General features: G+C 37.7%; 1 protein-coding gene across 1 annotated transcript in view; it reads left to right on the top strand.

Annotated features, from left to right (window-relative positions):
- Window positions 1-334: 334 nt before the first annotated feature.
- Atp6v1e1 (ATPase H+ transporting V1 subunit E1) overlaps window positions 335-15,627 on the top strand; it is a 25,174-nt gene continuing 9,881 nt past the window's right edge. The window contains exons 1-5 of the mRNA XM_015500817.2: window positions 335-511; window positions 7,810-7,875; window positions 11,468-11,577; window positions 12,108-12,174; window positions 15,362-15,451. Of these exons, the coding sequence (XP_015356303.1) occupies window positions 479-511; window positions 7,810-7,875; window positions 11,468-11,577; window positions 12,108-12,174; window positions 15,362-15,451 (366 nt within the window). The 5' untranslated portion in view covers window positions 335-478. The remainder of the gene's footprint in view (window positions 512-7,809; window positions 7,876-11,467; window positions 11,578-12,107; window positions 12,175-15,361; window positions 15,452-15,627) is intronic.

The raw sequence follows: 15,627 nt of genomic DNA, 5'->3' as shown, positions 1-15,627 counted from the left end.
CAAAATATTGGTGAGTTGTTTCCATTTAAGCCACGAAAACAAAATCATAATACTTTATGGTTTGGGCAAAAGTAAAATATTTAAACATTTTTAAAAACGAAAGGGGAGTAAGGCTGAAGAAATTCAAACTGCTCCGATTAATTTTAAATACACGAATTCCTCATTGTCCTTCCCTCCTATGGAAGTCATTCAGGTCTAAACAGAAGAGGCGAGGTCACCAGCCAGAATTGTCTCCAGGAGCTGACCGCGCATGCGTCAGTTTAAGGAAGGGCAGGACTTCATGAGACCCAGGCTCTTTCCATTGGCTGGAAAGCCTCATAGGCTGGGCTGCACCGGCACCTAGCAGGAAGCGGAAGACGGGTTATAAAGTAAAGGAAGTCAGAGAACCTGCTCTGGTTTTGTTGGCCCTGTTTTTCCACCGCCCTTTTTCTTAACTGAGTTCGGGCCAGTTGCCCTCCGACCTAGCATCGCTTTCACCATGGCTCTCAGCGATGCTGACGTGCAGAAGCAGGTGAGGGGCTGGGTTGGGTTTCGCGAATCTGAGGCGCCATCCTGGGGGAGGTGGGCAGAGTACGGCTCGAAGAAGGCTTGGGCCTTAGGCACGTCGATTGCTGCAGCTGGGTCCCTTACCCAAAGTCCTGGTGGTCTCTGTGGGGGATTTGCCCCATAGCTCATGTGACTTCTCCTTGGGTCTTACGTGCAGCCCGCTTGTCTGCACGCCTAGCTCTGCCCACCCATATTAGTGGTACTTAATTGGACAGAGATCTGCGCAAAGATTGAAAACAGTCTTTTCACTTGAGTTTTTAACCCCGAGGGAAGGGCTCACGATATATGATGGGAAAGAAACAATGTTGTAGGAGAGCAGCTTTCAATGTTGTTTTGAGGTCATTCCCTTTATGCACTTTGAATTTTTATTTTGAAGGAGTGTCTTCTGTCATAACGAATCTAGTTTGAATATTAATGCAAATGCAAAAATCTCGTTTTCTTGGATTTTTTTCTTCCTTAATCACGGGGTCTTTCCCACTGAACTGCATTCCCAGACCTTTTTTTTTTTTAAATATTTTAGTTGTGGCTGTTAATACCTTTATTTATTTATTTATTTTTATATGGTGCTGAGGATTGAACCCAGGACCTCGCACTCGCTAAGGCGAGCGCTTTACCGCTGAGCCACAACCCCAGCCCCCCCCCACCTTTTATTTATATTGGGAGCCTCGCCAAGTTGCTGAGGCTGGCCTCGAATTTATGACCCTCCTTCCTCAGCTTCCCCAATCGCTGGAAACCGGCATGTGCCAACACGCCTGGCTCTTTTTCTTAAATTTATGAGCCCCAGCACCTAATGTTGTTTGATACAAGGGAGGCGAGTCAGGATTTTTGGAAAAAATTGTCATGCAAGTCTTGAACTTACATCACTTTTGAAAGTGAATATACTCAATCTTGAGAAACTTGTTTAGCTTTTAAAAATGCACCATACCCTTAAGTTGCAGACATTAGGAGTATTCTAAGATACCTGACGCAGGAGGCTGAGGCCAGGGCACCATTTGAGCCTAAGAGTTCCAGGCCAGCCTTTTCTCAAAATAAGAAAAATGGAAAGGAATGTTGTAACTGCAAAAGCCTCTCCTAGGAGTATAGTGGTGTTGACAGGTCTATAACAAGGGAATGGTCTTGCTAATTGATATCCTGAAACAAGGGTTCTAGTGTTTAATAATCGTGTTGCCAGTAGATTTTTCAGAGAAGGAAATTTTAAGGCTGCAATTTAATATCTGTGGAGAACTGAACCTACTTTTTTCCCCCAAATACTAGGAAAATTCTCTGACTAAAGCACACTCAGTAGCTTATGAATCTTCTTAGATGAGCAATAAAATGTTTTTTCCTTTGATGTTTCCATTTCCTTATTTAAAAATAATCTTTTCATTTTATCCCTAACCTAATATTCCCTAAGAAGAATGAGGTAGTTCTTCATTTTTCCCTTCCTTCCTTCCTTCCTTCCTTGTTTTCCTCTTTCCTTGTGCTGATCACAAAAGTGAAATAGGAATGATAAAAAATAGCTTCTGTGGAGAATTCCTACAATAGTAGAAATAGTAGAAAATGAAGTTTTTCAAACATTTATCACCACCTTTGAATTCGAATATAGGAAAATCGATGCAGTGGAGAAGTACAATGCTGTTAGTATTCACAGTACTAATTCCCTTCTTCCTCTTATTCCATCATTGTACCTTGTGGTATTTAGAAGACTAAGGCTTCTACAGGAAAGGTGGAGTGCAAAAGTAAGGCAATGTATTTCCTTGGATTGTAGATTAAAGTAATTTTTTCTTTTCCCCCACCACTGCATTTAATTTCCAGTGTTTTGTTTTGTTTTGTTTTGTTGTGGTGCTGGCAATCAAATTCAGGGCCCTAAATGGGCTTGGTAGCACACGCCTGTCTACTCCAGAGACAGGAGGATTGCAAGTTTCGAGGCTAGCTTTTACAACTTGACAAGACCCCATCTCAAAAAATTAAAAAATAAAAAGGGTTGGGGATGTAGCTCAGTGGTAGAGTGTAACTGGGTTCAAATCCCCAATACTGCAAAAAAAGAAAAGAAAGAAAAAATATTCCAGTGTCTTGTGCGTGCTAGGCAAGTTCTATGTCCCCCACCCCAGGGTGGTATGTTTTACTCACTGTATTCTCAGCCATGAATAGGCCAGGTGCCAAGCACATTGTAGTGCTGAATAAATCCTGAATTCCTTGACTGCTTCTCTATCATATTAAGATATTTGTGTATGTTTGCTTGCTTTTTAAAAGTATTTTTTAGTTGTAGATGGACACAATATCTTTATTTATTTATTTTTATGTGGTGCTGAGGATTGAACCCAGTACCTCACATGTACAAGGCAAGTGCTCTTCCAATGAGCCACAACCCCAATTAATTTATTTTTAAACGGTGCTGAGAATCGAACCCAATGCCTCACATGTACTATGCAAGCACTCTACCACTGAGCCACAAACCCCAGACCCCCCCTTTTTTTTTTAATCTGAAGAGTATGGTTATTTGTTTTATTTATTTTTTATTATTATTATTATTTTTTGGTATTAGGGATCGAACTCAGGGGCACTCGGCCACTATGCCACATCCCTGGCCCTATTTGTATTTTATTTACAGACAAAATCTTACTGAGTTCTTAGCGCCTCACTTTTGTTGAGGCTGGCTTTGAACTCAGGATCCTCCTGCCTCAGCCTTCTGAGCCATTGGGATTATAGGCATGTGCCACTGCACCCGTCTACTTTAACAAATTTTCAAAGGAAATTGAATAAAATCCTTTGATAACTGGGTTAGCAGAAAGGGGAAAAAAGTATTTTTTTAGCGGTCAGGTCTTTCTGCCTTAGGGGTGGAGTTAAATGTCCTTTAAGGGATTGACTTTTTCTCTTGGAACCCTTGGTTGACTGTAAATAGGCTTCTCTGACCTGGGTTAAAATGAGTGTCTTTTGCTGTAGAGTAGGCTGATCCAGTCAAATCTGGTACTTGAGTGTCCATTGTGAATGATGAAAGCAGATAATTCAGCTTGAATCAGATTTCACATTTAGAGGCCAACCACATCTTGTAGCATTCATAAACATCAGTTTTGATTACTGTGTTTAGGTAATTCCTAACCCACCACCCTAGGCTCGGGATGGAATCCAGTACCTCTTGCATGGTAGGTCCTGGGTTGCATTCCCTAATCCTAATTAAACTACTTTAGAAATTCCAGACAAAATAAGTTCAGAGAGGCTTCAAATAGAACTTAGGGAGACACCATTCTTCATCATGACAATACATACATCCTAAATCTGTGGAGGCTAATTTTTAAGCACAGTGATTTTTCTTTGCATGTTGCCCATGATTAGTTACCCCCAATAGTTCAAGGTGTGATATTGTATTATCTATGAAATTGACTCTCATTATCATACTGTTTTGGCTCTTCCAGTAGAATGGCTCTGTATTCAGCCACAGGGGTGTAAAAGCCCCAGTTTACTGCTTTCTGATCCCAAAGAAGGAATTTGGAGGACTCAACAGAGAGGTTTTTGGTAGCAGTCTGAGATACAGTGGGAGAACCATACTATATCTATAAACAGCGAATACATAGATATATGGGATAGATTGCATACCCATTGCACAAGTGGATTTCTTCAGATGCTTTATGAATACATTCTTTTACTTTACAACCAAGGTCACTATGCTTTGATTCTCACCTAAAGATTGCAGATAAAGGGAAGTAGTTGGCTTCTCTTCTCCCATTTATTTCATTTATCACTTTTTTTTTCTCCTAGGCACTGATCTGTTTCATAGACTCTGATTATCATGTTTTGGCTCCTCAAGAATAGAGTGGGCTATGGGTCTGGGGATGTGGCTCAAGCGGTAGTGCGCTCGCCTGGCATGCGTGCGGCCCGGGTTCAATCGTTCAATCCTCAGCACCACATACAAACAAAGAAGTTGTATCCGCCAAAAACTAAAAAAAAATAAATATTAAAAAAAATTCTCTCTCTCAAAAAAAAAAAAAAAAGAATAGAGTGGGCTGGGATTGTGGCTCAGTGGTAGAACACTTGCCTGCCATGTGTGAGGCACTGGTTTCAACCCTTAGCACCACATAAAAAAATAAAATAAAGTTGTTTTTTTTAAAAAAAAGAAAAAGAATACAGTGGTTCCAGGAATGGAGACATACACCTATAATCCTAGCTACTTGGGAGACTTAGAAGGATCACAAGTTCAAGGCCTGCCTCGGCAATTTAGCTATACCCCATAAAGTTTTTCCTTCTTTTTTTTTTTGCTGGAGATGGATCCTAGGACCTCATACATGCTAGATAAGTGCTCTACCTTTGAGCCCCAGTTCAAGCTGTCTCTTCTAAAATCATACTGTGTTTTCTTTTAAGACTTTATGTATTCTCAACTGATTTTTAAAAATTTTTATTTAGATGTTGGTGGACCTTTATTCTATTCATTTATTTGTATGTGGTGCTGAGGATCGAACCCAGTGCCTCACACATACTAGGCATGTGCTCTACCACTGAGCCACAACCCCAGCCCTCAACTCACTTTTTTTTTTTTTTTTTAAGTTGTGGTTAAAAAAATATATAACAGCCAGGTGCAGCGGCGCATGCCTATAATCCCAGCAGTTCCAAAGGCTGAGGCAAGAGGATTGTGAGTTCAAAGCCAGCCAAGGAAATTTAGCAAGGCCCTAAGTAACTCAGTGAGACCCTATCTCTAAAAAGGGCTAGGAATGTGGTTCAGTGGGTAAATGCTCCTGGGTTCAATCCCCAATGCCAAAAACCACAACAAACAACCATAGGTGTCCATAATCCCAGCAATTTGTGAGTCTGGGGCTTGCAAGTTCAAGGCTAGCCTCAGCAACTTAGTGAAGCCCTAAGCAACTTAAGGAGACCTTGTATTAAAGTAAAAACTTAAAACAACTGGAGATGTAGCTTATTGGAAAAGCACCCCTGGGTTCAATCCCCAGTACCAAAAGAATAAAAAAATTTAAAAAACCCCACATAACAGAATTTACCATCTTAACCATTTTTAAGTATTCAGTAATGTAAAGTATAACCAATTATTGTGAAACAAAATTCATTTTTACATATCTATGTGTATCTTAGATTTATATCTTTGTGTTACATGGAGAAGTTGCTGTGGAAATTGTTTCCAGAATTTGAACCTAAAAAGTACCTGGGAAATGACATTGCTGCACTCAGAAGGCTTAAAACTCACAGTAGATTCTCATTCATCCACAAATGATTGTTGAACACTTACTGTGGTGATTAATCCATCTTTTGGGGTATAAATGACAGATAAGATCCCTATACTCATGGAACTTAACGTTTTAGGGGAAGAAACAAATGAATTAATAACATGGAGATTCTACATAAGTTTTTAACCCTTTTTTTTTTTTTTTTTAAACAGGGATTGAACTCGAGCACTCAACCACTGAGCCACATCCTAGCCCTATTTTGTATTTTGTTTAGAGACAGGGTCCCACTGAGTTGCTTAGATCCTCACTATTGCTAAGGCTGGCTTTGAATTGGTGATCCTCCATAGCCACTGGCTTTATTTATTTATTTATTTTTGATTACTTCTTTTAGGTACAGTCCCTGTGAAATTGTGAAATGAAACTGCCATTCCACTACCACTGAATTTTTATTAGCTATATGGGTTGGAATTTTACTTGAATATTTTACATCTGCCACTAGCGTCAATACATTATGAGTTTTAAGTTTAGGTATCAATTATCCCAAATTCCACTCAGAATATTTTAGTTGACATTATTCTCCAGTGATGTCAGTGATCCAAAACCGTGTAACAAGTTCCTAGCCTCATGATTTAGTTGAAGACGGGACATGTAAGCAAGCAATTGTGACTAAATGTTTAGCTGCTCTGGTAGAGGAAGAACAGAGTGCCCCAGGTGCACAGGAGTGGGAGGTTCAGGAAAGATATCCCAAAGGAGATGGCAGTTAAGCTAGCTGAGACTTGAGATGTATTGAGACAAAGAGGGGAAGGAAAGCGTGTTGTTTCAAGTAGAAAGTAGAGCATTTTGGAGTCTTGGAAGTAAGAGACAACTATAAACTCACGTAACTGAAAATAAGCTTAGTGTGATAGGAACTAAGTCTGAAGAGTGGTGAGTAGTGAAGGGTTTGTCCATGTTAGGCTTGAAAGGTAAGCAGTGATCAGATCAGGTCCTGTACCTTCTAAAATCTTTGCATTCTATATTAGAGTGGTAACAGGACTAGGGGCATTTGGGAGACATTTGGAAGCTGGTGTAATAGTTCAGCTGAGAGATAATGGAAGGGACTAGGTGATGGAGAGATATGGGCAAATTTAGAAACTGTTAAAAAAGAATTGATAGGATTTGGTGATTGGTAGAAGAAAGGTCTTTTGTTAACATTCATGCCTGGAAGGTTGGGAGGGGCGTGACCAGTAGTTAATAGCAAATGTGTTGAATTTAGGTTATGTGAGTAAGATATCCCAAAAGAGCTGTCTAGGAGCCAGAGGGAAAAAAGGGTGTGGCCCCAAAAGAGACTTGGAGAAAAAGGAGGAAGTAATGGAAACAAAGGGAAGAGATTGCTCAAGAAGGCAAGTTGGGGGCTGGGGTTGTAGCTCAGTGATAGAGTGCTTGCCTAACATGGTTGAGGCACTGGGTTTGATTCTCAACACCACATATATAAATAAATAAAATAAATGTCCATCAACAATTACATAAATAAATAAATATTTTTTTAAAAAAAAGAAGGAGAGTTAGTCATCACATCAAATGGTGTTGAAAAATCAAGGAAAAGAATGCCAAGATTTAAGGACAAGGAGGTTGTTGATCATTTTATGAGACCACTTTCAGTGGACACAGAGGGGCAGAAGTCAGATGGAGAGTGTTGAGAGTTGAAGGTAAGAAACTTGACAGCAAATACAGGTAACATTTTTAATCTTTGTGGTATTTGGGATCAAACGAAGTCTAGGCAGTTGCTCTACTACTGGGACTGTACTCCCAGCTCTTGAATTTAGATGGCTTTTTGATGGGGAAAAGAAAGAGAGGGTGCTAACTGAAGGGCCATGAAGTAGAGGAGTCCTCCCAAATATTCCAGGTTCCTTGCAGTAGAATTATGTCCAGTTTATCTGTGTTGTTGAATATTGTATCTTGTTCATTTGCTAAAATAAATTCCAGATTATAAGCCTTCCTAAAAGCAGAAACTGTCTCATTTATCCATGTACTCAGCTTCTGGCACATGATATGCATTCAATAAGTGGTTATTGAATGAATCAGAAAAGATACATTTTCTTTTCCCGTCAAATTAAAAATATTATTTTTCTTATAGATAAAGCACATGATGGCTTTTATTGAACAAGAAGCCAATGAGAAAGCAGAAGAAATAGATGCAAAGGTAAGATCCATTTTCTAGTTTTAAGAAATCATCAAAGTTTCATACTGTTTTGCTTTACTAAGCAATAATATAATAAAATTATTTAGCACCAAATTGCAAAGGACTAATAAGAATATATGTCTATGGGCTGGGGTGGTGGCTCAGTGGTAGCATGTGTGAGGCACTGAGTTCAATCCTCCGCACCACATAAAAATAAATAAAATAAAGGTATTGTGTCCATCTATAATTAAAAAAAGAAGTTTTAAAAAAAGAATAATGTCTTTAATGTTTAAAAAATAAATAAATTTTCCTTTGTAGTTGTTCTGATTGTTAATAAGTGTCCTGAAATTTTATCATAGGGGTAGAAAATTAATGCATGGTTTAATTTTCTTATGGAATCCGTAATTCATAATTGCAGTAAAGTTTGTAAGTAACATTAAAATGAAAGCCATTGTACATAACAAAGGTGACGTTTAGTCAGCATCTAAAATTCTTATGAGGTGGTTACAAGGCAAAGTGAAATTTGTTTGTAGTTGCAGATACTTGGGAAGTTGAGGCAGGAGGATCACTTGAGCCCAGGGGTCTGATAACAGCCTAGGCAGTATAGTAAGACCAAAACCCTGTCTCAAAAAAAAAAAAAAAAGCAAAAAATTCCAGTTGTACATTGTTTATATCAACTTACATTCCTTAACAGTGTATCAAGTTTTTATTCCTTAAATATAATCATAATAGGCATTTAAAATATTATCAAAACACATTTTCTTTCTTCCTTTTTTTTTTAAATTTATTTTTTAGTTGTACACAATACCTTTATTTTGTTTATTTATTTTTATGTGGTGCTGAGGATTGAACCCAGTGCCTCCCATGTGCCAGGCAAGTGCTCTACCACTGAGCGACGGCCCCAGCCCCCAAAACATATTTTCTAATGTGTGTGTGTGTGTGTATATATATATATATTTTTTTTTTTTTTTTAAGAGAGAATTTTTTTTTTTTTTATATTTATTTTTCAGTTTTCGGCGGACACAACATCTTTGTTTGTATGTGGTGCTGAGATCGAACCTGAGCCGCACGCATCCCAGCCCAATATTTTCTAATATTTTATTTTTATCTTTTAAATCTACTATAGTTATATTTGTTAGCTAACTTTCAGGCATTGTATTTGCCTGCTCAAAAACTGAAGCTCTCTGAAACTTTGAATTATCACTTAGGGAAAAAGATTATTTTAACTCCCATTAATATATAATAATTGATAGTCTATTTAATATTATTTTAGTGGTCATAGAAACACCGCAGTTTCTTTCTTTTTTGGTTCTGGGGATTTAACCCACTCAGCTATATCCCTTAGAGCATTTTATTTTCTATTTTGAGACAGGGTCCCACTGAGTTGCTTAAGTCTCACTAAGTTGCTGAGGCTGACCTCAAATGTGCAATCCTCTGGCCTCAGCCTCCCAAATTGCTGGTATTACAGTCGTGTGCCACCACATCTGGCAAAAGACTACAGTTTCTTGTATGACTAGTTCCTCTCATTTTCTGTGGGCCAAGTATAAAAGTTTTATATGCCTGTAATTTCAGCAGCTCAGGATGTTGAGGTAGGAAGATTGTGAGTTCAATGCCAGTCTCAGCAATTTAGTGAGGCCCTAAGCAACTCAGCAAGACCCTGTCTCTAAATAAAATATAAAAAAGGGCTGGAGATGTGGCTCAGCAGTTATGTACCCCTACGTTCGATCCCTAGTACCAAAAAAAAAAAAGTTTTATTTCAGCTATTATTTGAGGAATTGTATTCTTGTTTAAAATAATTGTGCCAGGTGCAGTGTCACATGCCTGTAATCCCAGTGGTTCCAGAGGCTGAGACAGGAGGATTGCAATTTCAAAGCCAGCCTCAGCAATGGCAAGGCGCTAAGCAACTCAGTGAGACCCTGTCTTTAAAATAAAATACAAAATAGGGCTGCAGATGTGGCTCAGTGGTTGAGTGCCCCTGAGATCAGTTCCCAGTACCCCACCAAAAAAGTAATCTGATCCTGCCCAACATGGTGGTGCATGCATATAATCTCAGCTACGTGGGAATGCTGAAGCAAAAGAATCAAAAGTTCAAGGCCAACCTAGGCAACTTAGTGATCTGTCTCAAAATAAAAAATAAAAAGATATGGAGATGTAGCTCAGTGGTAAAATACCACTGGGTTTTAATCCCTAGTACCACAAAAAAAATATTTTTTAAAATTGAAAAAGTAGGGCTGGGGTTGTGGCTAAGCTGTAGAGCGCTCATCTAGCAGTTTCGAGGCCCTCAGCACCACATAAAAATAAAACATATTGTGTCCAACTAAAAAATAAATATTTAAAAAAATTGAAAAAGTAGTCTTACCCTGTATAACACCATCATCTTTATTTCCCATGATAGGTACAGAGACAAGTTATAAAAACATTTAGAGTCAGGCATGGCTGCGTGCCCGTAATCCCAGTGCCTCAGAAGACCTGAGGTGGGAGAATTGCAAGTTCAAGGCCATCCTCAGCAATTTAGCAAGGCCTTAAGCAACTTAGCAAGACTATGTCTCAAACTTTAAAAAAAAATAAATACATTAAAATAAAAAGGGTGGGCTGCGGTTGTGGCTCAGCTGTAGAGCCCTTGCCTAGCATGTGCGAGGCGCTGGGTTCAATCCTCAGCACCACATAAAAATAAATAAATAAAATAAAAGTATTGTGTCCAACTATAAAAACTAAGAAATATTAAAAAAAAATTTAAAAAGGTTAAGATGGTGGCTTAATGGTTAAGCACCCTTGGGTTCAAACCCCAGTACCCACCCCGCAAAAAAAAAAATTAATTTTAGAACATGCAAGTTCAAGTACCTGTGCCAAGCCTTGATCATCTGAATCAGCAACTTTTGCTAACTTTTCCAAAATCATAATTTCTTATTGTTTGAAAATTGTGGACATCTCATTAAGTTAACTTTATTTATTTGGTTGGTTGTTTTGGACTATGCTGGGATCAAACCCAGGCCCTTGCACAAGCTAGATAGATGTTCTGTCACTGAACTATACCCACAGACAGGATAACATTTTAAAGAAATAACTGCTAAGTAATTTTCATTAATGAAAATAATAACCCTTGTTTGTAAAATTCCTGTTTTAGAGCTGTTAAATTTACATATTCAACTCATGTGAAAAGAATACTTTTTGTTATTTCATTTTACAACATGGGACACTGAGGCTGTTACTTGATCAAATTTTATAGGCAATAACCCAAATTCTGTTTTTTTTTTTTAAATTAGCCCTAGTAAGAAAGTGGACTAAATGAAGAATACATTATTATTATTATTATTATTATTATTTGTGAACAAAAGCTTGTGTCTGATTATATATTTTGTAACTTTGTGACTGGGTACAGCTTCCCTTGATCACATTTTTAATTTTCTTATTTATCATTTATAATAAAAATCATCGGTCTTTCCTTTTGAATAAATTAGAAGTAATCTTTGCAGGTGAGCATCACAATAAATCTTAGGTTTTAGATATAGAATAAGTGATCATAAGCAAGTGTCTCTAGTTACCAGCTGCTTAGAGTACAACTGTTTGCTAAAATCTAATGTCAATGAATTAATGGTAATTAATTTTACTGTAGGCAGAAGAAGAGTTCAACATTGAGAAAGGCCGTCTTGTGCAAACCCAAAGACTGAAGATTATGGAATACTATGAGAAGAAAGAAAAACAGATTGAGCAGCAGAAGAAAATGTCAGTAAATCTTGGTCCTAATATTAAGCTAAAGAAGCTCTCAGAAGTCAGTGAAACATGGGGCCGAGGTTATTGTTCATTGGTGTTTGCTTAGCATGCAAGAGGCCCTGGGCTCAACCCAAAGTAACCCCCACCCCCACCCCCCCAAAAAAGGAGGATGAGGACAGAGCAGGTGCTTTGCAGTGCAGTTCTTAACTTTACCTCCTACTGCTTACCTGACCTTGGGCAAATTGTTTAACTTCTTTTTTCTCATTTGTGAAGATGGTAACCTTAAGGATTATTGAAAAATTAAATTGCAATAACTGATGTGAATGTGTTTGCCACTTGGCAGACATTCATTAAATATTTCCTAATCTTGAAAGTAAGTTGGTAGAAACTGATAAATATATCTCAAGATTTTATTTGATCATTAGGAAGAAAAATACTGGTTTATCAAATCTTCATTTTACATGACAATAGAAAACTGTATGTTTTTTCACAGTTTGTTTTTTTTATGCTGCTCTTATGCTGTTTTCCCATACCTTTTGCAGTCAGATGTCCAATTTGATGAATCAAGCAAGGCTCAAAGTCCTCCGAGCAAGAGATGACCTTATCACTGTGAGTAATTAGCCCCATTACTTATAAAATTATAAATGTTAGCCAAGGTGTGGTGGTACAAACTTGTAACTACAGCTACTAGGGGTGCTGAGGCAGGAGGATCATATGTTCAAGGCCAGCATAGGCAAATTATCAAGACCTTGTCTCAAAATCAAATGAGGAAAGGGCTGGGGATGTAATTCAGTGGCAGAGCAGTTGCCTAGCTTGTGTAGTGCCCTGGGTTCAATCCCAGAACCATAAAAATATGAGTTGCTGAGTGATTTTTAGAGAGAATACAATTCTTCAGCAAATCACTATATGAGGTATTAATGATAAATACAAACAAGAATAAGAGACAAGCCCTGACTTTAATGACCTTCTAATCTAAGAGCGGCTCTACTGGATCATAGGGCAATAACATAGTGGTCTGTACATAATATGTAAGGCTCAAAAGGGAAGATGGATTGAATATAGATAGGATCATGAATACAAGGCCAAGAGTGTGGTCCCTGTTTTCAGTAAAAAGCCATTGGAGTTTTTGTTTTATTTTGTGGACAATATCATAAATAGGATAATAATATTATTGTATAGGCTAGGGAAGAGGTTAGAAACAAGAATACCATTTGGAAAGTTTTATAGTTATTCAAGGAAGAGGGCAGAAACCTGTAGAAACATTACTTAATTGAAAGGGATCTAGAAGGTTTTTTTGTGTGTGTTTTTGTTTTTGTTTGGTTTGGTTTTGGTTTTGGTTTCAGGGATTGAACTCAGGGATGCTTAACCCCTGAGCCACATCTCCAATATCCTATACCATTTTTTTTTTTTTTTTTTAATTTTGAGACATGATCTTGAACTTTTGATCCTCCTGCCTTTGCATCCTAATTCCCTGGAATTGTAAGACCTCTATGAAGTAAAGCTATAAAACCTAAATAAATGGAAGACACACTATTGTCTTACACAGTTAAAGAAACACAATGGTAGAATGCTCCTGGGTTCCATTCCCAGTACCAAAACAACAAAAACAAAAAGAGCATGGTGGTACTGAGGTGAGGCATATATTACAGGAAGACTTGCCAGACATCAACCACTTCCAAGTCCAGCACTAAGTTCTGAATTTCACTCCTGAATAATCAAGAGAATGATGTTTCCATTACCAAAAATGGAAAGTCAGGACGACAAGATGTTTTGTTAAGAGAAATAACCAGCTCACTTTTGGATATATTTCGAGGGATGGGAAACCATCAGATGGAAATGTGTCAGCTGTTAAGTGTAAAGGACTGATGACATATTGATTTAACTCTCACAAAGAAAGTGGCCCCAATTTGAGTAGTTTATCTGCTTTTAAGCTTTAGGAATGTGGGAAAATAGAAAATCTCGTTGTTAATTCATCCTACCACATGGGAATAGTTTATCCCTTTAGGACATCAAAGGATTAGAGTGCTTTTGTGGGAGATGTTGACTATAATATGTTACTAGTTCAGGACAATTGCAACCTATCTTTTTCACTAAAATGTTGAGTTTTAGTTGCTTGGTGTGGTAGCACACTCGCATAATCTCAGCTTCTTGTTAGGTCAGGGCAGGGCAATCACAGATTCACTGAGACCTACGGAGATGTACCTCTGGAGGACTTGTGAAGTATGTAACAGACCCTGGGTTGTATTCCCAGTATCACGGTAGTCAGTAGATGATTCCTGTTCAATGGATTAATTCCTTTTGCAACTTGAATTAATTGACCTAATTTATAAGCTGCTCTTAAAATAATAGTACATCCTTAGGGAAAGTAGTTGTAGAAGAGCTTGGGGCTGATAAGTTATTGAAACTTGAGTTTAAATTTTAGCTCTGCCATATTTGTTTGCCTAAATTATTGTTTCTGACCCCAAATTTCCACTTCTGTATGTTAAGATATTTGGTAAAGAGTAATCAATAAATGGGCAAAGGAATGAGCAGATACTTCATAGAAGAAATACAATTTATCAATAAATATATATAAAAAATTCAACATCTCTAGCATTTAGAGAAATGCATGTTAAAACTACACTGAAATTCCATCCCATTCCAGTCAGAATGGCAGCTGTCAAGAATATAAGCAACAATAAATGTTGGCAAGGATATGGGGGGAAATGTACATTCATACATTGTTGGTGAGACTGCAAATTGGTGCAACCACTATGGAAAGCAGAATGGAGATTCCTAAGAAAATTTGTAATGTAATCACCATTTGACCCAGTAATGGGTTTATGCCCAAAGGACGTAAATCAGCATACTACAGTAGTAGTAGTGAATCAACTACTACTGCGACACAGCCACATCAATGTTTATAGCAACTCAGTTCACAATAGCTAAACTGGAACCAACATAGGTGCCCTTCAAAAGATGAATGAATAAAGAAACTGTAGTGTACATACACATTGGATTATTACTCAACCTTAAAGAAGAATGAAATTTTGGCATTTGCCAGTAAATAGATAGAACTGGAGAATATTATACTAAGCAAAATAAGCCAGTCCCAAAAAACCAAAGGCCAAATGTTTTCTCTGATATGCAGTTGCTAATTCACAATAAGGCGGGTGGGGAGAATACAGGTAATTTGGACTAGACAGAAGGGAGTGAAAAGAGGGGAGGAAGTATGGGGGTAGGAATGATAGTAGAATAAATCAGACATTGTTACCCTAAATGTATATATGTTTACATGACCTGTGTAACTCTACCTCATGTACAAGCAGACAAATGAGAAGTTATGCTCCATTTATGTAGGATGTGTCAAAATGCATTTTGTCATGTGTAACTAATTAGAACAAGTTTATATATATATATATATATATATATATATATATATATGTATGTAAAAACAACAAAACAGATATTTGGTAAAGAGGATCTAATGAGAATGGGCATATTTAAATCCTCTAGCATAACACTTGACATTTAGTACTTGTTTAGGAAATGTCAGTTCCCTTTCCCCCTACCATTTCTTCTTGTGATAGACCTGGGTAAAAATTAAAATACACTTACAGCTAGCTGGGCACTCATGTGTGGAGCAAGAGCTCACTGTGGGAGTAAGCTATAAAGACCTCTTGCTATAGTCAAATATACCAGACAAAAATCTATCTTGGAGTGTGTATTAAATGAAAACCCAGCAATAAAATGTGACATGATGGGCATTTACCAGCCTTGATGTGTAGATAACTTTTTTCTTTGCCATTCTTTGTAGGACTTACTGAACGAAGCAAAACAGAGACTCAGCAAAGTGGTAAAAGATACAACCAGGTACCAAGTGCTACTGGATGGACTGGTCCTCCAGGTATACTTACAGGCCATATCTACCATGTACAGCCACAGTTCTGAGAAAACGTATAGGACCTCTTTAAAGATCAGCTCTGTTTTTTCTATCTTAGCATTTTTCCCTTTTACTTTTTACCTGTCTAAAATATGTGTTTAAAGTAGCACTCTCACTGTTCTTTTTTTTTTTTTTTTTTT

Source organism: Marmota marmota, unplaced genomic scaffold (genome assembly GCF_001458135.2).
Source record: "Marmota marmota marmota unplaced genomic scaffold, marMar, whole genome shotgun sequence".
In the NCBI taxonomy this organism is placed as follows: domain Eukaryota; kingdom Metazoa; phylum Chordata; class Mammalia; order Rodentia; family Sciuridae; genus Marmota; species Marmota marmota.
The sequence above is the reverse complement of the archived record's forward strand: the minus strand, read 5'-3'. Positions and strand labels throughout refer to the sequence as shown.